Source organism: Callithrix jacchus, chromosome 9 (genome assembly GCF_049354715.1).
Source record: "Callithrix jacchus isolate 240 chromosome 9, calJac240_pri, whole genome shotgun sequence".
Taxonomy (NCBI): domain Eukaryota; kingdom Metazoa; phylum Chordata; class Mammalia; order Primates; family Cebidae; genus Callithrix; species Callithrix jacchus.
In genome coordinates, this window is record NC_133510.1 from 14,973,166 (window position 1) to 14,997,812 (window position 24,647).

A 24,647-nucleotide genomic window follows, 5' to 3' on the forward strand; every position below is an offset into this window, starting at 1 on the left:
GTTATGAGCACTTTTTATTACTTCAGTCACACATACAGCTTTCTCAAATTCCTTATGTTTAAAAATTAAATTATAAGTGGCTGTATGAAGGACTATGATGATAGCTACCTCAAGTGGTAAACTTTGAGTTGTAACTTTTCAGTTATTTCTGCAGAAAAATGCTAAAGTGATGTGTTATTCTATTGAAAGCGAAGTGTATTGATTTGCTAGGGCTGCCATAAAGTACTGCAGACTGGGTGGCTTAAATAACAGAAATGTATTTTCTCACAGTTCTGGAGGCTAGAGTTTCGAGATCAACACGTCAGCAGGTTTAGTTTCTCCTATCACCCCTCTCCTTGGCATGCAGATCCTGGCCTTCTCTCTGTCCTTTCAAGGCCTTTCCCCTGGGCATGTATCCCTCTCTGGTGTCTCTTCTTACAAGGACATCAGTCATAGTGGATTAGGCCTCCTACCCTTGTAACTTAATCTAACCTTGATTACCTTTCTAAATGCTCTATTTCCAAATACAGTCACATTGTAAAGTACTGGGAGTTAGGACTTGACATATGAATTTTGAGAGACCACAGTCAGTACACAGCACCAAGGAATTTCTAATACCAACTTCATTTGTTTATTCATTAAGCAGATCTTGAGGATGTGTACTGTGTGACAGATCCTGTTCTAGATATGTATGGGTGTGTACTGTGTGACAGGTCCTGTTTTAGATATGTATGCGTGTGTACTGTGTGACAGGTCCTGTTGTATACTGTGTGACAGATCCTGTTTAGATATGGTAAACAAGACAAACAAGACTTGTCATTTAATAGGCAAGTTGATGGTTTAGTTGAGGAAGACAGATAATTAAAAGGAAAATAATTTGAGAGCATGATAAGGACTCTGAAGGAAATTAAACAGTGTAAAGTGTTAGAATGACTGGTGTGAAGGGTGGTCAGGTAAGGGCTTCCTGAAAAGGTGGCCTTTTACCCAGGAGCTTAAGTGGTAAGGGATAGCTAGCTAGTTAAGTTTCCAGGCTTGTTTCTAGGTCCTGATGTTGATCAAGATTGGTATGGAAAAGGATCAAAAGAATAGTCAGTCAGGGAGCTTTATATTGAGGTTGGAGAGCTTGGTGGGGCAAAATCATTAAGGGCCTTGTGGGAATTATGGTAAAGATTTGGTTTCCTTTTTGCACAAGGAATAAAATCTCCTGGAGATTTTATCTGGGGAGTGACATGATTTTTCTGTTTGAAAGAGCACTTTGGCTGCTTAATAAAAGAGGAGATTGCAGGTGTGAGAGTAGAAGATAGGGAAGCCGGCTAGGGGATTATCAAAGTATTGTAGGTCAGAGATACTGGTGATTTAGCGAAGATAGTGGCAGGGAAAAGGAAAAGAAATGGAAATAATTTGAGAGATATTTTGGGAGATAAAATCCATATAGTGTTTTCTAATGGAATAAGTATGGGAGTTGAGGAAGAGGGAAGAATATCTTTGGCAATAATGTTGTGTAATACTGTCCACTGTAGCAAGTGAACCTATAGTGTTAGTAAATCATATGATTGTTGCAGCAGCAAGTTACAAAATACAATTTGGAAAGGAAAAAAGTCCTTGAGCCATTAAATAGGAAAACAGAAGGCAGGTAAACAATGCTATGGTTTAATTAATGTTCGACTTATAGGCTTATAACTACTAGAAAACCAGTAGGGAATTAGTTTGCCATAGAGAATGCCTTTGTGACAAATAACCGGTTTGGAATGACAAAGCCCTGGAGAGTATTATAAAGTAACAGATGTCAAATGATCCACCCACCTTAGCCTCCCAAAGTGCTGGGATTACAGGCGTGAGCCACTCACTGCACCCAACCAGTCAAGAGTGTTGCTATTCTTGACCTATTTCCTGATGCACAGACATCTATAGTGGGGTGGAATTAACTGCATCTTCAGTGACAGTTTTAAAAATGTAACAGCTTTCCTGAGATATAATTTACAAACCATACAGTTCACCCATTGAAAGTATACAGTTCAGGCCAGGTGCAGAGGTGTTCACATCTGTAATCCCAGCACTTTGGGACGCCGAAGTGGGTGGATCACCTAAGGTCAGGAGTTTAAGACCAGCCCGGCTGACATGGAGAAACCCTTTTTCTACTAAAAATACAAAATTAGCCAGGTGTGGTGGCTTGTGCCTGTAATCCCAGCTACTTGGGAGGCTGAGGCAGGAGAATCACTTGAACCCAGGAGGTGGAGGTTACAGTGAGCCGAGATCACGCCACTGTACTTCAGCCTAGCTGACAAGAGTGAAACTCTGTCTCAAAAATAAATAAACACATAATAATAAAATAAAATACATACGTGTTACTTGAAGGGCTTAGTGTATTAATTCGTTGCTTATTTCCATGGATGGCTTAAATTACAGTGGTTCTCAAAATTTCTTGGGCATTGGAAGCACTTGCAGGGCTTGTTAAGACAGATTGCTAGGCTCCATCCACAGAGCGTCAGATTTAGTAGGGCTTGGTGGAGCTTAAGAATTTGTATTTCTCCCTTTTTTTTTTTTTTTTGAGATGGAGTTTCGCTGTTGTTACCCAGACTGGAGTGCAATGGCGCGATCTTGGCTCACTGCAACCTCCGCCTCCTGGGTTCAAGCAATTCTCCTGCCTCAGCCTCCTGAATAGCTGGGACTACGGGCGCCCACCACCATGCCCAGCTAATTTTTGTATTTTTAGTAGAGACAGGGTTTCACCTTGTTGACCAGGAGGGTCTTGATCTTTTGACCTCGTGATCCACCCGCCTAGGACTCCCGAAGTGCTGGGATTATAGGCGTGAGCCACCGCGCCCGGCCAAGAATTTGTATTTCTAACAAGTTTCTAAATGATGCTGATACAGCAGACCACATTTTGAGAAACCTGGGTACTGGCTGTTACTTTGAAAGTTAGATAACTGGACACCGGGAAATTCATTTATTCTTTCAAGAGATAAGAACGGGACATAAGGGCCGGGTGCAGTGGCTCATGCCTATAATCCCAGCACTTTGGGAGGCCGAGGCGGGCGGGTTACCTGAGGTCAGGCGTTCGAGACCCGCCTGACCAACATGGAGAAACCCTGTCTCTAATAAAAATAAAAAATTATTAGATGTGTGTGGCACATGCCTTAAATCCCAGCTACTCGGGAGGCTGAGGCAGGAGAATCACTTAAACCTGGGAGGCAGAGGTTGCAGTGAGCCAAGATCGCAACATTGCACTCCAGCCTGGGCAACAAGAGCAAAACTCTGTCTCAAAAAAAAAAAAAAAAAAAAAAAAAGGGACATAAGACACTTGCAGTTTGTTAGAGAAAAAGAGTTCAATTAGCAGGCTCTTTTAGTAGCTCAGAGCATGACAGTAGGAATAGTGATAGGGAATATATTAAAAAACACTGCAGAGATACAATCAAGAGACTTTGGCAATCGATTCAAGGTGGAAGGCAAAGGAGAGAGAGGAGTCAGAAAGATACCAAGATTTCAGTCCTGGACCCAGGATGAGAATTGGAAGACAGAGAACATGCATGATTGAAATGAAAGTGTGTAATCAATCAGCATTTTAACTTCTATACTTGGCTCTCTACGAAGAGTCACTTGACCCATATTTTATGATGAGAAGGGCAGTACCCCTGCCCCAGGGGTACTGGTCCCCTACGTCTTCGACCTCATTCCTGCAGTGTTGCCTCAGAAACCGGAAACATGTCATCATGGGAGTATTCCTGGGTAATTGATACTGAATTATCAATGGGCAGCTAATTTTTGTATTTTTAGTAGATACGGGGTTTCACCATGCTGGCCAGGATGGTCTCGAACTCCCGACTTCATAATCTGCCCCCCTCAGCCTCCCAAAGTGCTGAGATTACAGGTGTGAGCCACCGTGCCTGGCCTAACTTTTATTTTTCTGGAAACCTCTGTCATCCAGGCTGGAGTTCAGTGGTACAATCATAGCTCACTGTATGTTTGACCTCCTGCGACCCTCCCGCTTTAGCCTCCTGAGTAGTGAGTACTGTAGACATGTGCCATCGTGTCCAGCTAATTTTTTTTTTGGTAGAGATGAGGTCTCACCATGTTGGCCAGGCCAGTCTCAAACTCCTTGCCTCAAGTGATCCTCCCACCCCAGCCTCCTGAAATGCTGTAATTACAGGTTTGAGCCACCATGCCTGGGCCATATTAGATTTTGGAGGGACTTCATAAATTTCACAAACAAGCGATACTGAAAACATTGGAAGTGGTTGAAGCCCTCCTTTGTTATCATCTCTCTCCTCCTCTCCCAAAAGCACCTTGACATTTTTTCTTTGACCAAACTACATCTTCACGTGAAATCCTTCCTGCTCTTTTCCTCCTGTTAAAAGCCCTCACATTCTTCAAGGCCCTACTCAAATCCCACATCGTGATTACAGCTGCCCCCTTAGACTCTCCTAATACTTCTTGTAATATACTTTTCTGGGCAGGTTTTCTGTTTTCCACAGCTAGACCAATGTACCTTGGGGCACTCCCCAAGGTCTTACACATTTTCACATTATCTTTTTTTTCTTTTTAAGTAGAGACAAGGTTTCACCATGTTGGCCAGGATGGTCTCGATCTCTTGACCTGGTGATTCACCCGCCTTGGCTTCCCAAAGTGCTGGGATTGTAGGCGTGAGCCACTGTACCCGGCCACATTTTCACATTATCTTATTAAGCAGTGCCGGACTTTACTCTTAGAAGCTAAATGTTACTCACGTCTTTGAGGAAAAGGCAGAGAGATATGTCTGGGACCAGGAATCCCCAAAATCTCAATTAGCAGTGGAGTCTCAAAAAGGGGAGGCACAGTCAAAACAGCTCCCTCAAGGTGAATGGACCGAGTTGTACGGAAGCCAAAGGGACGCTCCTTGTCTTCAACAGCGGGTGGCCTTCGTGGCCTGCTTCCTCTTTCCCTGAGAGCCATAGGAGGGCTTTTCTTTCAGTCAACAAATATTTTTCTATCACCCCCCAAATGCCCTTGTGCACTTATCCATAGAGGAGAAAATGGTATTTATTTAAAACCATTTCCAGAGCATATGAGGGAAAGAAACAAAACCACAACGGATGAGCATGCCACACTGTTCCACGTCACGTTAAATGCTGCGGCAATAACATATGAGAAGCTAGTAACAGAATGATGGTGCTGGGGGCCTTCTCTGGACAGGATGGTCAGGGAAGGGCTCTTGGAAAGTGTGACCTCAATGTCAAAGAAGGCTGCTCTGCACAGAGAAAAAAAACCATTCCCAGAAGGCAGCAAGGCACAGTGGGGAGAAACAGGGTGGGGCTGGGTGAGGAGTATAAGGAGTTTGGGGTTCTAGAGCAAAAAGTGAAATCCTGAAGAGCATGTCAACTTTGATGGAATGACTATACATGCCATTAAATACTTTTATTTAGTGATAGAGTGTTTTTTTCCAAGATAAATCTTTTTTAGAAATGGACCAGACTTCGTAAAAGTAGATATGTCATATAAAATAATGTTAGCTAAAGATGAATGGAATAGGTTAAGAATGTCTTCTTGAAATTTTGAACTATCTCTTTCAAGAAAAATTATATTGCCTCTTGGCTGGACTTGACTGAAAAGTTAAAGAAAGAAAGAAAAAAAAAAAGAGCGATAATCTTAAGATTGTTGAATTCCCAGTGAGGAGTCAGAGAATTTTGAGAGCCAGGGTCTGGTTTTTGCCACCTTTCTCTCTCCTTCCTTCCTTCCTTTTTTTTTTTTTTTTTTTTTTAAAGGTAGCGGCTTCCTGTCTGCCAGGCTGGAATGCAGTGGTACAATCACAGCTCCCTGCAGCTTTGAACACTCAAGCTCAAGCGATCCTGCCATCTCAGTGTCCTGAGTAGCTGGGACAGCAGGTGCACACCACCACTCCTGGCTTATTTTTGTATTGTTTTTGGAGATGGGGTCTTGCCATGGGCTGGTCTCGAACTCCTGGGCTCAAGCCATCTGCTCACTTTGGCCTCCCAAAGTGCTGGGATTTCAGGCGTGAGCCACTGTGCCCGGCTGCCACTTTTTTCTGTGTTTAGAAATCTACCTCTGAGCCTCATTCCCCATCCATAAGACAGGTGATCACTAGATGGCTAATTTTAAAAGAGAGCATTCAGAGATGCACAGCAATTCTAAATTCTGAGTAGAATACAGTCATTCCTTGGTATTCATGGGGGTTCGTTCCAGGACCTCCCACGGATTCGAAAATGTGTGGATGCTCAAGTTCCTAATAGAGAATGACATAGCGTTTGCATACAACCTATGCATATCTTCCTCTATATTGTAAATCACCTCTAGATTAATTGTAATACCAAATACAATGTAAATGCTCTGTAAATAGTTACTGTACTGTATTGTTTACGAAGTAATGACAAGAAAAAAAAGGTCTACTTACTCAGAATAGAGGTAATTTTAAAAATGTGGATAATTTCCATCTGTGGTTGGTTGAAGCCACAGATGCAGAACCCATGGATGCAGAAGGCTGACTGAATACAAAAGCAAGGCAAGTGTGATAGCAGCCTTCTTTACTTAAGGATTATCAAATGGCTTTATTTTTCAATTTTATTTTTTTGTTTGTGAAGAGTTGGGAGTTAGCTCTTTGAGAAACCTTCAAAATTTTTCTTGTATAAGAAATGTTATGAATCTCGAGGGCCAGATATGGTGGCTCACGCCTGTCATCCCAGCACTTTGGGAGACTGAGGCCGGAGGAGCTCTTGAGGTCAGGGGTTTGAGACCGGCTCAACCAGCATGGTGAAACCTCATCTCTACCAAAAAAAATATGCATATATATATATCTCTGGGTGTCGTGTTGAGCCCTGTAATCCCAGCTACTTGGGAGGCTGAGGCATGAGAATATCTTGAACCCAGGAGGCAGAGGTTACAGTGAGCCAAGATTGTGCCACCACACTCCAGCCTGGGCAATAGAGTGAGACTCCATCTAAAACAAAAATAAATTCTGTGAGTCTTAAATTATATCAAGTAGCTTTGGCAGGCAATGGTTTAAATTCTCTAAAACGCTGGGCATATTAGGTCATGCCTGTAAGCACTTTGGAAGGCTGAGGTGGTAGGATCACTTGAGGCCAGTAGTTCAAAACCAGCCTGGGTAACAGAGTGAGACTCCAGCGCTACAAAAAATTAAAAATTAGCTGGATGTGGTGGCACACACTTGTAGTCTTAGTTTCTCTGGAGGCTGAGGTGGGAGGATTGCTTGAGTTCAGAATTTCAAGGTGCAGTGAGCTATGTTGGAGTGCACTCCAACCTGGCTGACAGAGTGAGACTTTATCTCTAAAAATATCAAATTAAAAAAACACCCATACAACTCAAATTTCTGGGTACTATTACTGATAGGAGCTATCTTGAACTGTTGAAATTAATCATTCATTGTTGATTTCTATTTCATATTAAATGTTTGACTTAAGAGTGTTGCATTTGATGAATAGACTTTTCTGTGTTATGCACAAGAAGAAGGAGATAAAATAATTTAACTCTTCTTCATTACATTAAAAAAACAAGACTCTGGGAATTGTGACTTTATGATCAGCCTTTTATTTTTCAGACTGTGTCATTGTGTTTGCTTGTCCTAACCAAGGATGAGACCACTGGTCATGTTTAACTCAAATTTATGTTGGATAGAGGTTATTGGACGGTCCTTATTTAAATGCAGAAAGGAATGCTTATTTTACTGTTTTATGTGGGATAAAATGCTTGAAAAATCTTTTTTTTGAGGCAGAGTATTGCTCTGTTACTCCAGCTGGAGTGAGTACAGTGGCATGATCTTGGCTCACTACAGCCTCCCTTGTTCAAGTGATTCTCCTGCCTCAGCCCCTTGAGTAGTTGGGACTGTAGGCACACACTGCCACGCCCAGCCAAATTTTGTATTTTTTTTTTTTTTTTGTAGAGATGGGATTTCAGTGTGTTGACCAGGCTGATCTTGAATTCCTGACCTGAAGTGATCCACCTGCCTTGGCCTCCCAAAGTGCTGGGATTACAGGTGTGAGGCACTGCACCCTACCAGCTTGAAAATTCTTAAATGGTGCTTATACTTTCTGGTAATAAAAGCACAATTTTTTTTTTTTTTTTGAGACGGAGTTTTGCTCTTGTTACCCAGGCTGGAGTGCAATGGCGCGATCTCGGCTCACTGCAACCTCCGCCTCCTGGGTTCAGGCAATTCTCCTGCCTCAGCCTCCTGAGTAGCTGGGATTACAGGCACGCGCCACCATGCCCAGCTAATTTTTTTGTATTTTTAGTAGAGAGGGGGTTTCACCATGTTGACCAGGATGGTATCGTTCTCTTGACCTCATGATCCACCCGCCTCGGCCTCCCAAAGTGCTGGGATTACAGGCGTGAGCCACCGCGCCCGGCCTCCCTTTTCTTTTTTTTAAATCTGGCTAGTGGTCTATTTTGTTAATCTTTTCAAAAAACCAGCTTCAGGATTTACTGATTTTTTGAAGGATTTTTTTTGTCAGTATCTCCTTCAGTTCTGCTCTGATCTTAGTTATTTCTTGTCTTCTGCTAGGTTTTGAGTTTTTTTTGGTCTTGCTCCTCTAGCTCTTTCAATTTTGACTATAAGCTGTCGATTTTAGATTTTTCCTCTCTTCTCTGGTGGGCATTTAATGCTATAAATTTCCCTGTAGACACTGCTTTAAATGTGTCCTAGAGATTCTGGTGTGTTGGTAAGTTGTGTCTTCATTCTCGTCAGTTTCAAAGACATCTTTATTTCTGCCTTCATTTCATTGTTTGTCCAGTCGACATTCAGTTTCCATGAAGTTGTGCAGTTCTGAGTTAGTTTCTTACTTCTGAGTTCTAATTTGATTGTCCTGTGGTCTGAGAGACTGTTTTTATGATTTCTGTTCTTTTGCATTTGTTGAGGAGTGATTTACTTCCAATTATTTGGTCAGTTTTAGAGTAGGTGCCATGCGGTGCTGAGAAGAATGTATATTCTGTGGATTTGGGGTGGAGATTTCTGTAGATGTCTGTTAGGTCTGCTTGGTACGGATCTGCGTTCAAGTCTTGGATATCCTTGTTAATTTTCTGTCTCATTGATCTAATATCGACAGTGGAGGGTTAGTCTCTCACTATTATTGTGTGGAAGTCTAAGTCTCTTTGTAGGTTGTTAAGAACTTGCTTTATGTACCTGGGTGCTCCTGTACTGGGCACATATATATTTAGGATCGTTAATTCTTCTTGATGCATTGATCCTTTTACCATTATGTAATGCCCTTATTTGTCTCTTTTGATCTTTGTTGGTTTACAGTCCATTTTATCAGAGACTAGGATTGCAACTCCTGCTCTTTTTTTGCTCTCCATTTGCTTGGTAAATCTTCCTCTATCCCTTTATTTTTAGCCTATGTGTGTCCTTGTACATGAGTTGGGTTTCCTGAATACAGCACACCAATGGGTTTTGACTTTTTATCCAATTTGCCAGTCTGTGTCTATTGAATGGGGCATTTAATCCACTTACATTTAAGGTTAATATTGTTATGTGTGAATTTGATCCTGCCATTTTGATGCTAGCTGGATGTTTTGCCCCTTAGTTGGCACATTTTCTTCATTATGTCTGTGGTCTTTACCATTTGGTATGTGTTTGGAGTGGCTGGTACTGGTTGTTCCTTTCCTTGTTTAGTGCTTCTTTCAGGAGCTCTTGTAAGGCAGGCCTGGTGGTGACGAAATCTCTCAGCAATTGCTTGTCCCTAAAGGATTTTCTTTCTCCTTCGATTATGAAGGTTAGTTTGGCTGGATATGAAATTCTAGGTTGAAAGTTCTTTAAGGATGTTGAATATTGGCCCCTACTCTCTTCTGGCTTGTAGGGTCTCTGCCGAGAGATTCGTTGTGAGTCTGATGGACTTCCCTTTGTGGGTAACCCGACCTTTCTCTTTTGCTGCTCTTAGCATTTTTTTCTTCATTTCAACCTTGGTGAATCTGACGATTATATGCCTTGGGGTTGCTCTTCTTGAGGAATATCTTTGTGGTGGTCTCTGTATTTCCTGGACTTGAATATTGGCCTGCCTTGCTAGGTTGGGGAAGTTCTCCTGGATAATATCCTGAAGAGTGTTTTCCAGCTTGGATTCATTCTCTCTGTCACATTCAGGTACACCTATCAAACACAGATTAGGTCTTTTCACATAATCCCATATTTCTTGGAGGCTTTGTTCGTTTCTTTTCACTCTTTTTTTCTCTATTCTTGCCTTCTCCTTTTATTTCATTGAGTTGATCTTCAGTCTCTGATATCCTTTCTTCTGCTTGGTTGATTCGGCTATTGAAACTTGTGTATGCTTTGCAACGTTCTCGTGCTGTGTTTTTCAGCTCCATCAGTTGTTTACATTCTTCTGTAAGCTGTTTATTCTAGTTAGGATCTCATCTGACCTTTTTTCTAGGTTCTTAGTTTCTTTGCATTGGGTTAGCACATGTTCTTTTAGCTCTGACAATGTTACTACTCACCTTCTGAAGCCTGATTCTGTCAATTCATCAGAGTCATTCTCCATCCATCTTTGATCCCTTGCTGGTGAGGAGTTGTGATTCCTTGGAGGAGGAGAGGCATTCTGGTTTTGGGGGTTCTCTTCCTTTTTGCACTGGTTTCTTCCCATCTTAGTGGTTTTATCTACCTGTGGTCTTTGTAGTGGGTGACTTTCGGATAGGGTCCCTGAGTGGACATCCTTTTTGTTGATGTTGAAGCTATTTCTGCTTCTTAGTTTTCTTTCTGTCAGTCAGGCCCTTCTACTGCAGGACTGCTGGAGGTCCACTCCAGACCTTGCTCACCTGGGGATCACCCGTGGGGGCTGCAGAACAGTAAGGGTGGCACCGGTTTCTTCCTCTGCTATCCTCGTCCCAGAAGGGTACCCACCAGATGTCAGCCTGAGCTCTCCTTTATGAGGTATCTCTTTGGCTATACGGGGTTCGGGAAATTGCTTGAGGAGACAGTTTGTTCCTTATAGGAGCTAAAGTGCTGTGCTGGGTGCTCTGCTTTTCTGTGCAGAGCTTCTGGGCAGGTACCTTTAAGTCTGCTGCAGCTGAACTCTTAACTGCCTCTTTTCCCAGGTGCTCTGTTCTAGGAAGGTTGGCTTTATTTATAAGTTCTTGTCCTGCTGCTGCCTTTTTTCATAGATGCCCTGCCCCTCATGGAGTAGTCTAGTCACAGTCTGCCAGCAGAGGTGTTGCTGAGCTGCTGCAGGTTCTGCCCAGCAGCTCTGTGAACTGCCTCAGTAGTGGCAGACTGTGTCGGTAGTGGGGGATGCCCTTCACCCCACTGAGCTGGATGGTCCTGGGTCCAGCTGCGCTTGCTGCAAAACTGTCTATCCAGAGCGTTTCAGATTGCTTGTTTTGTGGGGGTGGTAACTGCAGCACCAGATCACCTGGCTCCCTGTCTCAGCGCCCTCCCTTTTCAGTTGAATGGGCAGCTCTGTCTCTCAGGCATTCCAGGCGCCAGTCGAAAAAGCCATCCAGACTTGTGTGAGTTTCTGTGCGCTGTGTGGCACCGGCTGAAACCACAGCACTGAAAACTCGTGACCTTTTTGGCCAGGAATCTCCTGGTCTGTGGGCAGTGAATACTTGTTTGGAAATGTGGTGAGCACTCACCCATGTTCTGTTCTTGCTGGGAACTGCACTCTGGAGCTGTTGCTATTCGGCCGTCTTGGATCTCCAGCATTGTGTTTTTAATTTGCATTTTGTTGTTGTCCATGCTGGAGTGCAGTGGCATGATCAGAGCTCCCTGCAACTTCAAACCTCCTGGGCTGAAGTAATCCTCCCACGTCAACTTTCTGCAGAACTAGGACTGCAGGCATGTGCCACCACTTGGCTAATTTTCTAAGCTTTTTTTTTTTTAAGGAAATGGGGTTTCTTCACCTTGTTAGCCAGGCTGGTCTCAAACTACTGACCTCAGGTGATCCGCCTACCTCAGCCTTCAAAAGAGCTGGGATTATGGGCGTGAGCCACCGTGCCTGGCCTTTTTTTTAAAAGAGATGGGTCTTGCTATGTTGTCCAGGCTGGTCTTGAACTTCTAGCCTCAAGCTGTCCTCCCACAGCACTTGGATTACATATGTGAGCCACCACACCCAGCCTATGTTGAGCATCTTTTCGTGTGATTATTTGCCATTAGTATTTTATACTCTTTGGTGAAATGTTTGTTCATGTTCCATTTTCTGGTTTAATTGTTAGTTTTTGTGCTGTTTCATTTGTAGAGGTTTTTATTTAGTTTAGATAGTTCTGTCTGGGTTGGTTATGTGATGTGCAAATATTTTCTTCTAGTCTAACTTGTCTTCTCAATATTTTAACAGGATCTTTCACAGAAAAGTTCATTTTGATAAAATCCAGTTTATCAGTTTTTCCTATTACAGATTGTGCTTTTGGTTTCAAGTGTCAGACTTCTTTACCTAGCTCTAGATTTTCCCCTGTGTTTTTAATAAAAGTATAGTTTTGCATTTTACATTTAAGTCTATGATTCATTTTGAGTTAATTTTTGTATGAAGTCTGACCTTAATTTTTAGGTGAGTTTTTTTTAAATCTTTTGCCTAAGGATGTTCAGTTATTTCAGCACCGTTTATTGAAAAGGTTATCCTTCCATTATTGAATTGCTTTCAATATTTGTAAATGTGTTTAGGGAAAAACTCTCCTCAAACTGTTTTTCCTTTACTCTCATACCACAACAGTCATCAACACAAAAGAAGACTTCTGTGATCACATGCACAGCGGGGTGGTTTTCCCCATACACCAAGCAGCAGACACCAGCCTGAGTGTCTTCTAATTCAGTTCGACACTGTCTCTGGGTCAGTGGTACCAGATCCCACAGGTTGAGAACTCCGTACCCGACTGCTCCCCCACTACAGACACCAGAGTCACAAGTCAGGGTCTTCAGAACCTCTGACCAGCTGGCTTCATGTTGGGGTTTCCGTGGCTTCCTCTTTGGGTTCATTAATTTGCTGGACTGGCACCCAGAACTCAGGGAAAAACGTACATTTACTGGTTTATTATAAAGGATATTGGTTGCAAAGGTTACAGATGAAGAGACATGCAGGGAGATGTATGGGGGAACAGGCATGGAGCTTTCATGTCTGCCCTGGGTGCTCCACCCTTCAGGAACCTTTGTGTGTTTAGTTGTCTCAAAGCTCACTGAACCCTGTCCTCTTGGGTTTTTATGGAAGCTTCATGACATCAGCATTTCCTCCCCAAGGGTATATAAGATGGGACCCTCCATGAGAGAGTCTTGAGACCCACAATAAAAAAGGCAGGGGAACATTAAGCATAGAAGGAGGGCAGGAGAAAGTCACAGGCCTGCCTCTGAGGCCTAACACTTTCAACATTATAATGAAAATCTGGAATAAAGGCTATGGGAGTTAAAGCCAGGAACCACGGACGAAGACCAATATATATCATAGCACCACAATAAAATAACAGGCATACTTGTGAGTCATTTCTGGGTTCTCTATTCTGTTCTGTCACTCTGTATCTATTCTTTTGCCCATACCACACTGTCTTGACTAGCTATGTGGTTGGCCTTCAGTCAGGTAATGGAATTCTTTCCACTTGATTCTTTTTCAGATGTTTTAGCTATTTTGGAGCTTTGCCTTCCATGTAAGTTTTATAATGAGTTTATATCTACAAAAATCCTTGCTGGGATCTTGATAGGAATTGTATTAATCTATAGAACAATTTGGAGAGAATAACGTCTTTACTGAGTCTTAGTATATTGCTAAGAACATACTAAATATATTGCTATTTGTTTAGGGTTTTTTCTCTTTCTTTTCTTTTCTTTCTTTTTTTTTTCTTGTCGGGTGTCACGCTGTTTGCCCAGGCTGGAGTGCAGTGGTGTCATCATAGCACACTGCAGCCTCGAACTTCTGGACTCAAGCAATTCTTTCATCCCATCCTCTTTTTTTTTTTTTTAAGACAGAATTTCCCATCCTCTTGAGTACCTGGACTACACAAGTACATGCCATCAAACTCGGTGTTTTATTATTTTTAGTGACATGGTCTTGTTGCCCAGGCTGGTCTCAAGCTCCTCATCTCAAACTCCTGGCCTCAAGTGATCTTCCTGCCTCAGTCTCTTGTATTTGTTTAGATTTCTAATTTCTTTCATCAGTCTTTTGGAATTTTTAGCATACAGAGTCTACACGTATTTTGCTTAGTATATACTTAAAGTATTTAATTTTCTATGGAGCAGTTGTAAATGGTATGGTTTAAAATTTCAGTTTCTACATGTTTATTGTTAATACAGAGAACAGTAAATGATGGTTAGGCACAGTGGCTCATGCCTTTAATTCCAGCACTTTAGGAGGCCAGGGTGGGAGGATCACTTGAATTTAGGAGTTCAAGACCAGCCTGGGCAAGATAGCAAGGCTCTACATCACTACACACACAAAAACAAAGCAAAAAACTGGCCAGGCTTTGTGGTATGCACCTATAATCCCAGTTATTTGGGAGGTGGAGGGCAGGAGGATTCCTTGAGCCTAGGAGTTCAAGGCTATAGTGAGGTATGACTGCACCACTGTACTCCAGCCTGGGCAACAGAGTGATACCCTGTGCCTCTAGAAAAATAGAAATGTGATTGATATTTGAGTGTTCATCTTGAATGCTTGCTGAACTCATTATTTCTAGAAATTTGTTTTCTAGATCCTCAGTAACATTTTAAGATTTGTTTTGAAGTGTTTTATCTTTTTTCTATTCTAATATATCCTTCTTCCACAATGACCAAATATTGTGGGGTTTTAGGATGAAGGCTGTTGAAATACATATATCAATTTTATGCCCAATAACATTGATGATTTTTCTTATTCATAAAATTTTCTTTAGTTGATTCTCCTGGGTTTTATAGATAAAAGAGTCATATAATCTGCAACTAGTTATAGTTTACCTTTTTCTTTCCCATTTTTATACTCATTTTTTTCTTATTTAATTATCTAAGACTTTCAGGATAGAGTTAAATAATGCTGGTGATAAATAATATTATCCTTATTTCTGGCTTTCGACTATTAGACTTGTTTGCTTTTTTTTTCCTCAAGGCACTGCCAATAAAGTAAAATACATAGTAGGAATTAATTTTATTTCAGTAGGTAGAATGCAAGTAAAGTAAAATATATATAGTAAATTTCAGGTCTCTAGTGTGTTCTAGCATTGGGGTATTCTGCTTTGTTAAATTTATGGGAACATGAAGGTTGACATAATGCTTTTACTTCAACAGTTCTATTGTTGAAGTCTATATTATAGGCCTTTCTTCTTCCTGTAGAGTGGTGAAGATTGGATTCCTTTGTAGATTTTGCAGCACTTTTTATTTTCTTCATTCTTATTTTATCATACTTTTCAATTTAGAAAACACTGATAGGAATATATATTGATCTCAAGACTTTTCTGGAAAGTTTATTTTATTTTAAGGATACACAATTCCTTAAAAAATTATAGGGGAAATCTTATTTCTTGTAATTTGATTTCTTTTTCTGAGATGAGTATTGTAAAACAATTCTAATTAATGGAACATTTCCGTTTTTTATTTTTTTGTTAAGAGACAGGGTCTTTGTTTCTCAGGCTGGAGTGTAGTAGGGCCAACAGAGCTCAGTGTAACCTCGAACTCGTGGGTTCAAGTGAGCCTCCCACCTCAGCCTCTTGAGTAGCTAGGACTACAGCCACCAGCCATGTGCCACCACATCCAGCTAATTAAAAAAAAAAATATATATATATATATTTTTTTTGGTAGAGGTGGGTCTTGCTTTATTGCCCAAGCTAGTTTCAGACTGCTGGGCTCAAGTGATCCTCCTGCCGCAGCTAGCCAAAGTACTGGGATTACAGGTGTGAGCCACTGTGCCTACCTGACCATGCGTTTATAGTCTCATAAATGAGCAACACTCCTCCATATATAGCTTCTGCTGTTGAGAAGTTTGGTGTGGTGACCCTCCCCTTCCAGCCCCCCCTTCCCTTCCCTCTCCTGCCGCCTCCTCCTCCCTCCCCCCTCCCTCCCCCTTCTTCCCCCTCCCCTCCTCTCCTACCTTTTCCTTTTCCTTTTCCTTTTCTTGTTCCGTGTATAGCTCCTGCTGATAGAGAAGTTTGGTGTGGTGGTATTTTTCTTTTCTTTTCCAAATGGAGTACAGTGGCGTAATCTTGGCTCATTGTAACCTCCACCTCCTGGGCTCAAGTTGATCCTCCCACCATGGGCTCTCTAAGTGCTGGGATTACAGGCATGGGCCACTGTGCCCGACATAGTGTAATGATACTTCAAGAACACTTTACAAAGCTTTATTCTACTTGTTACAGTTTGAACATCCAGATCCTGACTCTGTAGTTTTCTTGTGATGTAAGCCAACTAACTTTAGAGTTCAATTTCTTATCTTTTACTCATCTCAGTCTTAATTTTGTTGAGCAGTGGAAAGCACATGCACTCTATGAGGTTCAGAAATGTGGTGTAACATAGCTATTCCTCTTTTATCCTAATGACCTTGAATAAGTTATCCAATCTAATTATCAGTTTCTTCATCTGTTGTTGGAGGATAATAGTACCTCAGGGGGCTGTATTTAAAGATGGTATGAAGTACCACATTGTAAATTACCTGGTACAGAATTTACCTTTGTTGATTCTCAGTAAATGTTTGCTGCCTCTCTCCTGAAACAAAATGAAATGGTGTGTGTGAATAGCTTTGTGAACTTTAAATAATATAATTAAATAGAAGCCATTATTAGTATTGTTTCCTCTTTCAGAAATGGGCATAATTTATAATCTTAGTAGTATAATGTGCTTGGGTAGGTACACGCCCAGGTTGGTGATCCTTAGATTTTTGTTTGCTCTTGCCCTGCATACTTTGAAAACTCTTTGAGAAATCCTACAGCAAACTCACATGATTTATGAAACCAACAGTTGAGTATTCTTACTCTAATTCTAATTCTTTGACTAATTCTTAGTCTATGTATCCATATACATGAACACTAAATCCACCTATTATCTTCTTTGTGTGGTATCTAGGCTCTCCCACTTTACCCTATACTTCCTTTCCCCACTGAGAACTTGGAACCGCATGGAATTTATTAGCTAGCATATTATCTTTCCTGGTTTGGTATTTCTGGTTGGATTGGCTGTGATAATCCTTAATTGGATATTCAACAAATTTTCTAAAATAAGCTTGTGTACCATGAGTTAAGAGGTAGAGTGCCAAGGACTTGTAAAGCTTGAACTGCTAGGACTTACTTACTGTACTCCAGTGTAGAGAGAGATTAATGGTTTCTGAAAATGTTCTTGCCACTTAAGAACATTGAAATGTTATCAAATATTCATTAAACATTTGTATGCATAGCACTTTCTGGGAACCCAGATGGATGTAAAACGTGTACACTTTAGTCCTGAGTTTCTTCCTTCTAGGGTAGTCTAGTTAGAGTTCAGAATAACTCAAAAAAATTGAAATATAAGACATTAAGCCTTTTGAATACAAAATATTATTGATATGTGCTGTATAAATTTGAAGACTTTGTTTACTTTTTATACAGTATGGTGAATTTTGTTTTCCTTTACCTGTGTATTAGAAATAAAAATACTCTATAGGGTCATTGTGATGTTTAAATGAGATTGGGTATGTAAAGCCCACCTATAATATATAAACCTACATATATTCTTTCTAGTACAATTTTTTCTAATAATTCTTACAATCAGTATTTAGAATTCTAATTTCTAATTGTATATATTCTTTTTTTAAATTAAACATAATATGACATATGGTAAAAAAAAAAATGCAGGCAGAACAAAGTAAGTACTTTTTTCACTTCAAACCCTAGGTCTTCCCTGTGTTTTCCTGTACCAATAACATGGTTTTAAATATTTTTCATTAATTATTCTAGTAAATATGCACTTACATATAATTACATATTTTTATGACATGTAAGTGGGAACATAATATTCATGCCGTCTTGTACCTGTGCTTTTCATTTAAAAAGAGATTTTTGGTTATCTTCCCTGTCAAAAATGTAGCTTTTAAATACATTATTTTTTCATTATTATTGATTGCTGAGGATTCTTCATTTGGATATATAATAATATAATTGATATCTTCCCCCAGCACTTCTTTAATGCATTTTTTCAAAACTTTTATCTTCTTAGGATCAACTCACTCTCCTGAAAGTCATTCTCCCAAGAAGGAGGTACAGAAAGACAGAGCTGTTTGTAAGAAAGGCTTGGGTATCCCATGAACGAGCCAACAGAAAACCGATTGGGGTGCAGCAGGACTCCAGAGCCAGATATAAGGCTCAGAAAAGGGCACCAACTTGATGGTACAAGGAGAGGTGATAATGACAGCCACCAAGGATATTTGGAGCCCATGTTAGAGGCATCTGTTGTATCTTCCCATGATAAAAAAGTAAGTTGGAAGAATGGTAAACAAGGGAAAAAGTTGGCAGGGGGAAAATATTAAAAAAAAGTATGGGTTCATTGCTGAAGGCAGGATGGGGTAGTAAGAAGGAAACTTGTACATTTGTATTTTTTTTCTTCTGGATAACTTGAAGTCTCTTATTCTTTATTATTATTATTATTTTTTTGAGATGAAGTCTTTCTCTGCCACCCAGGCTAGAGTGCAGTGGTGTAATCTCTGCTCACTGCAACCTCCACCTCCTAAGTTTAAGTGATTCTTTTGCCTCAACCTCCCTAGTAGCTGGGACTACAGGTGTGTGCCACTACGCCTGGCTAATTTTTGTATTTTTAATAGAGGTGGGGTTTTGCTATGTGGTCAGGCTGGTCTTGAAACTCCTGACCTCAGGTGATCCACCTGCTTCGGCATCCCAAAGTGCTGGGATTACAGGCATAAGCCACTGTGCCCAGCCTCTTATTCTTAAATTAGTTTAGATATTATTTGATTTTATAGTGTCTTTCTGCTGACACTTAAAAGCATACTTGGCCGGGTGTGTTGACACATGCCTCTAATCCCAGCACTTTGGGAGGCCAAGGTGGGTGGATTGCCTGAGGTTGGGAGTTTGAGACCAGCCTGACCAACATGGAGAAAACCCATCTCTACTTAAAAAAAAAAAAAAAAAATTAACCAGGCGTGGTGATACATGTCTGTAATCCCAACTACTCAAGAGGCTGAGGCAGGAGAATCGCTTGAATTCGGGAGATGGAGGTTTTGGTGAGCCAAGATTGTATCATTGCACTCCAGCCTGGGCAACAAGAAGCAAAACTCGATCTCAAAAAAAAAAAGCATACTTAACCTGCTTTATCTTGTTAAAGTGAGAGGACGTGTTCTATGGGTACCATACAATATTTCTAATTTAACCATACTTTAGTTATGACGTTATCTGTTATTTTTGGAGAAATTCTAATTGCATGTTGGAGCTACTTTTCCCGAAATTGGTTACCTCCAGTGTATACCTTGGGGGTCCGTAGAATTCTGAGAGCTGAAGACAGATTTTACTCTTTCATTTCCTAGAGAAAAGAGCAACCTTCAGCAAACTATACCTATAGAGCAAAAGTATCAGAAAGTCATTGTTACAGATGTTTTGCTATGTGCTTTGGAACGTCCAAATTATATAGCATGTGTTTAATGTTTTATTACTAGTACAGTGTTTCTCAAACTGTGGGTTGTGCCTTAATTAGTGGGTTTTGAAATTAATTGTAGTATTAAAAAGTGTTAAAAAATTAAAGATCAAAATAATAAAAACATTGAAGTGTGTATATAGTAATATACATTTAAATTATGTTCTAGCTTTATATAGTTATGTATATAAATATGAATAATAGATGGAATACATTTCTTACTATGGGTTGTGGTTAACATTTTGAAAGCCTCTACTTGAACCAGCAGCTTGGGGAAGAGTGTTTCCAGGTAGAGGAAATAAGCTAGTGCCAAGGTTCAAAGGTGGGAATATGCTTATCTTCATTGCCTTCCCCTCCTGACTCCCACCACTGCCTGCACCTTTTTGTATCATCTTTCTCTTCCTTTTGCTTTCATCTTCTACTTTTGAAAATTTTATTTATATATATTTTTTGAGACAGAGTCTTGGTCTGTTGCCCATGCTGGAGTGCAATGGCACCATCTCATCTCACTGCAAACTCTTCCTCCCGGGTTCAAGTGATTCTCCTGCTTGAGCCTCCTGAGTAGCTGGGATTACAAGCTACCCACCATGCCCAGCTAATTTTTGTATTTTCAGTAGAGATGGGGTTTCACGCTGTTGGCCAGGCTGATCTTGAACTCCTGACGTCAAGTGATCCGCTGCCTTGGCCTCCCATAGTGTTAGGATTACAAGTGTGAGCCACCACACCTGGCCTTTGTTTTTTTTTTAAAAGGACCAAAAGAAGGCCAGTGTAGTTAGAACATAAGGAACTAGAGAGAAGAGTGAAATGAGATGAGGTCAGTGGGCCAGTCCCAGAACAGATTACACAGGTCTATTAAAGGAAGTTAAATTTTATTTTAATAAAATTGCCTGGCAAGTGGGCAGCTTTTGGGGCGTTTAAACATGGAGAGATTTGTGTTTTTAAAAATGCCACTCTAGATGTGGAGTGGATTATTTGTAGACAGAACAGAAGAGGGACTCAGGTGTTAGAATATGGATGACAGATGATGTCACTTAAAACAGCGTGGTGGGAGCAGCAGAAATCAAGGGAAATGGTTGGATTCTGGGTATATTTTGGAGGGGAGTAGCTGTAGAGTGAGGAAAATAGAGGAATCAAGGCTTGATTCTCTGAGCTGAACTAAAATGGTCAAGCAAGAGGGAGGATCAGCTTTAAAGCAGGGAAATCAAGAGTGGTACCAGTTTTAGAAATGTGAGATTCGAGATTCTTATTAACTGTCTTAGAGAAGATATTGAGAAGCCAGTAACTGTACCACTATAAGATTTTTATATACCTTTTTTTTTTTTTTTTGGGAGACTGAGTTTCGTTCTTGTTACCCAGGCTGGAGTGTGCAATGGCTCAATCTCGGCTTACTGCAACACTCTGCCTCCTGGGTTCAAATGATTCTCCTGTCTGTGCCTCCTGAGTAGCTGGAATTACAGGCGTGTGCCACCATGTCTGGCTAATTTTGTATTTTTAGTAGAGATGAGGTTTCTCCATGTTGGTCAGGCTGGTCTTGAACTCCCGACCTCAGGTGATCTGCCTGCCTTGGCCTCCCAAAGTTCTGGGCTTACAGGCCTGTTTCTTAACTAGTTTTAAAACTGATACTGTTCTTCTGGAATCTAAGGAATTTTCAAGCTTGAAAGAATTTCAGTCTAGTCAGTGTGGGATTTCTAATGGCAATAAAATTCTGTTTATAATATTATTACATTTTAACTATGAGATGAATTTTTTTCTTTATCATGTCACAGTATTTTTAATTATGTGTCACCCGGGGACAGAGATCTGACATGTCACACCAGGACCATTTCACCCACTGCTCTGTTTGGCTGCCAGTCTTTTGTCTCTCTCTTTAGCAATGGTGAGGCGGACACCCTTTCCCGGGGAAGAGAAATTCATGGTTTATTGCCCCTGCCAATAAGAAAAATGTTGGAAAGTCGAGTGGCAAAGCTGTTGCCATTGGTGTCTTTCATGTGAACCACTTTGAAAGATTAGGGTGCCTCTCTCTGTTGATAATCACACCAATTCTTCCCAGGTTAGCACCTTGTCACCACACACAGGTTGCCAATGTCAAACTTGATGAAATCAGTAATTTTCCAAGTCTTTAAATCAGTCTGAATGGTATCATTCACCTTGATGAGGGGATCAGGGTAGTGGGTAGTGTGAGCATCATGAGTCACCAGATGAGGGATTCCTTTTGTGCCCACAAATATTTTTCTTACTTTGCACAACTTGTACTTGGCCTCCTCAGGTATAATACGACATACAACAAGTAACTCTTAGTGACATAGATCAGATGGAAATTCTCTCCGGTCTTGTAAATGCTGATGACATCCATGAATCCAGCAGGGTAGGTTATGTCAATTTGGACCTTGCCATTGATCTTAATGAACCACTGCATGCAAATCTTCTTTGCTTCATCTCCTGTCAGGCCATACTTAAGTCTGTTCCTTAGGAAAATGATGAAAGGGAGACATTCTTTCAACTTGGGGGTACCGGTGGATGGATGAGGAGTAAACACACCAGTCAGTTTATCCAGCATCAAATGCTTTGGAGCTGCTACCTGCTTCAGATGCTTCTTGGGACCACGAGTTATGGCTGTGTTAGGCAAGGAAAGCAAAATATGTTTTCAGAGACCAGAATTTGCCTACCCAATCCCTTTTGTATCAGATTTACATTAATTGATTTTTCTATTTGTTTTAATACTATGTATTTTTGTTTACTGTCTTCACTAGTTGGAGTGGTATCTTCTGTAGATAATATTTGTGTTTTAATTTCACTAATAAATAATTAGGTGAATGGGATTTTTCCCATCCTTGTGAATTAACTGTTTTATTACGCTGAAAGCCTCTATTTGATTTTCTTTTAATCTTGAGCCAATGCAAAAGTTAGCAGTATGAACAAAAGAACCATTTTCTTTTCATTTGTTTTAACAGATTTTTGTATGAGGAGGCAAGGAATGAAAGGATCCATAGATTGTGGAATGTTAGAGCTGGAAAAGCCCCTTCCTCAATTTACCAGGGAGGAAATTGTGTTTTTATTCTTTATGAAAATTTGTCTTGTGTGTGTTGTTTCTCTTTGGAGTTGAAGTTGTTTGCTGAAAAAGAGACTCTATATGCAGTACTGTTGCTTGCTGCGAATTTCAGGGTTAATGTATAGTACATATGGGAGCTAGAAAAAAGGGGGGATAGAGTTACAGAGAACTGCAGTTTTGAGACTGAAATTAAAGACAAAATATTAATATCTTCAAATGATTTGGGGAGTTCCATATGCCGACTTTTTGTTAGTGTTTGGAGAAAGGACTCATTTCTTAAAATTTTCAGTTTTGAAGTTGAAACATCTGAACTGTAGACTGTAGCCTTCTCAGTAATTCTAATACCTTAATTTGTATCACTTTCACAGACATTCTCATTTGCTTCTCAAAACTGTACTCTGAAATAGCAGATATAATTTCTTTTTGAAAGTGGATGAAAATAGGATTTAGAAAGGTTAGTATAGTAATTTGCCCAAGGTCACATGACTTAGCATGTGCTAAGTCTTCTGATTGCTCTTTCTGGTGAGCAAAGCTGCCTTTATGAGAATTGGCACCAGATTGACTTAATGTTTCTGAACTCAGTCCCTGAGTGTTTGTGTTGAGCCTAGAGGTTAGATTCAACAGTTGTTATTGTTTTTTGACAGAAGTTGTTGCATACCTCATTTTCTGTTAGGCCAGGGTAATGTTGCTTCTCAGATGCATTCTAACTTTGTAATTGTTGAAAACATGTGCTTTGAATGAAAAGACCCCCCAAACAGGCTTTGTGTGAGCAACATGGCTGTTTATTCACCTGGGTGCAGGTGGGCTAAGGCCAAAAAGGGCATTAGCAAAGGGCAGTGGGTTAGGAGTTGGTTTTATAGGTTTGGGATATTCAGTGGAAAGTTAGAGTAAGATCAGTTACAATGGTGGGGATAGGGACAAGAAATATACATTACCATAAATTCAGTTACAGTGGTGGGTGGGATAAGAGTATTATCGTAATAATATTTAAGATGGCAGGGTGGAGTGAGGAGCTTCTCCGCTGGGCAGTTAGGGACAATGGTAAACGCAGGCGGTGGGTGGCAGACGATTAGCTGAGGCAAGCAGGACTTTAGACTTTCAGGCTCCAGGCTTGCACATGGAGACCTGACATACCTGTCTTTTTATATATAGAAAGAAAGAATTAGAGAAGAAGGGGTGATAACAGGTTTTAGGGGGTGGGGGCGAAGATTCTCAAGGCTTCTTCCAGTGGGATTGGGGCGGGGCAGAAACCTAAAAATGGGAAATAATTTAGACTGCTGGGAGATTTTGGGGAAAGGGGTAATATTGTGGGATTGTTAGAAGGAGCATTTGTCATATTGATTGATTGGTCATCATTTGTGTACGATTCTGCAGGAATTGAGAGATTAATTGGAAAAACACAGGGTTTAAATAAAAGAAGGAGAAAGTTAGTATCAGAGGACTAAGGATTGGAAGAAGCCATGACTCCCAGTTAGACAATGTCCAGCCAGTCCAGCCAGGTTCAGAACGACCATTTGCCTGATTAATGAGCTTTTGGGCTCTCTTTAATTTATTGATGGCATTATATATGAGGCCAGGCTGGTTTACATAAAAGCAACATTTCTCTGGAGCTTTGGACCCAAATGCTAAGGGAACCATCAATGGCTGCTGCTGTTAAAGGTTGTAGGGTGTTTGGTGGGGTAACTGTGGAGGGAGAGCTTTTGTTTTCATGGCATATGAGGAAGCATATGGTATTTATAAGCAACCACTTACTTTCATTAACAAGATTGGGTATGAACAGAGAATAAGAGCCAGATTAAGACTGAAATATTAGCTGTAATTGCCTGGAGGAAAAGTGTAAACCAGCAACTTAAACAAGAACTGGCCATGTAAAAGTAAATGAGTACAGTGAATTTGAGCGCAGAAATTCACTGTATATAATTAGAAAATAATAGAAACAGACTTTTTGAGGTGTGGTTTAAGTAGTAGGGGTGACTGCATAAAGGTGGAGAAGGCGAGGGGCTGAAAGTAAGTGTGTGAGGTGTAAAGAGAAAACTTTGGAAGTTGTAAGAGTTAGAGGGTAAATGAGGCATAGCCTATGATTTTGAGGGATTTTAAGAGTATTAGGGTGGCAGCTGCTGCTGTGTGTTGTCAAGCCCAGGA

At 40.7% G+C, this 24,647-nt stretch overlaps 1 protein-coding gene across 7 annotated transcripts in view; it reads left to right on the forward strand.

Moving 5' to 3' along the window:
• ADIPOR2 (adiponectin receptor 2) overlaps positions 1-24,647 on the forward strand; it is a 90,884-nt gene that overhangs the window by 42,041 nt on the left and 24,196 nt on the right. For 3 of the 7 annotated variants that reach the window (XM_078338435.1, XM_078338436.1, XM_078338434.1), the window contains 2 exons: positions 18,032-18,287; positions 21,723-21,821. The exons of 1 other annotated variant lie outside the window; for it this stretch is intronic. In XM_078338435.1, the coding sequence (XP_078194561.1) occupies positions 21,768-21,821 (54 nt within the window). In that variant the 5' untranslated portion in view covers positions 18,032-18,287; positions 21,723-21,767. The remainder of the gene's footprint in view (positions 1-18,031; positions 18,288-21,722; positions 21,822-24,647) is intronic. 3 more of the 7 variants (XM_054239185.2, XM_054239186.2, XM_035255439.3) reach the window with 1 other exon arrangement.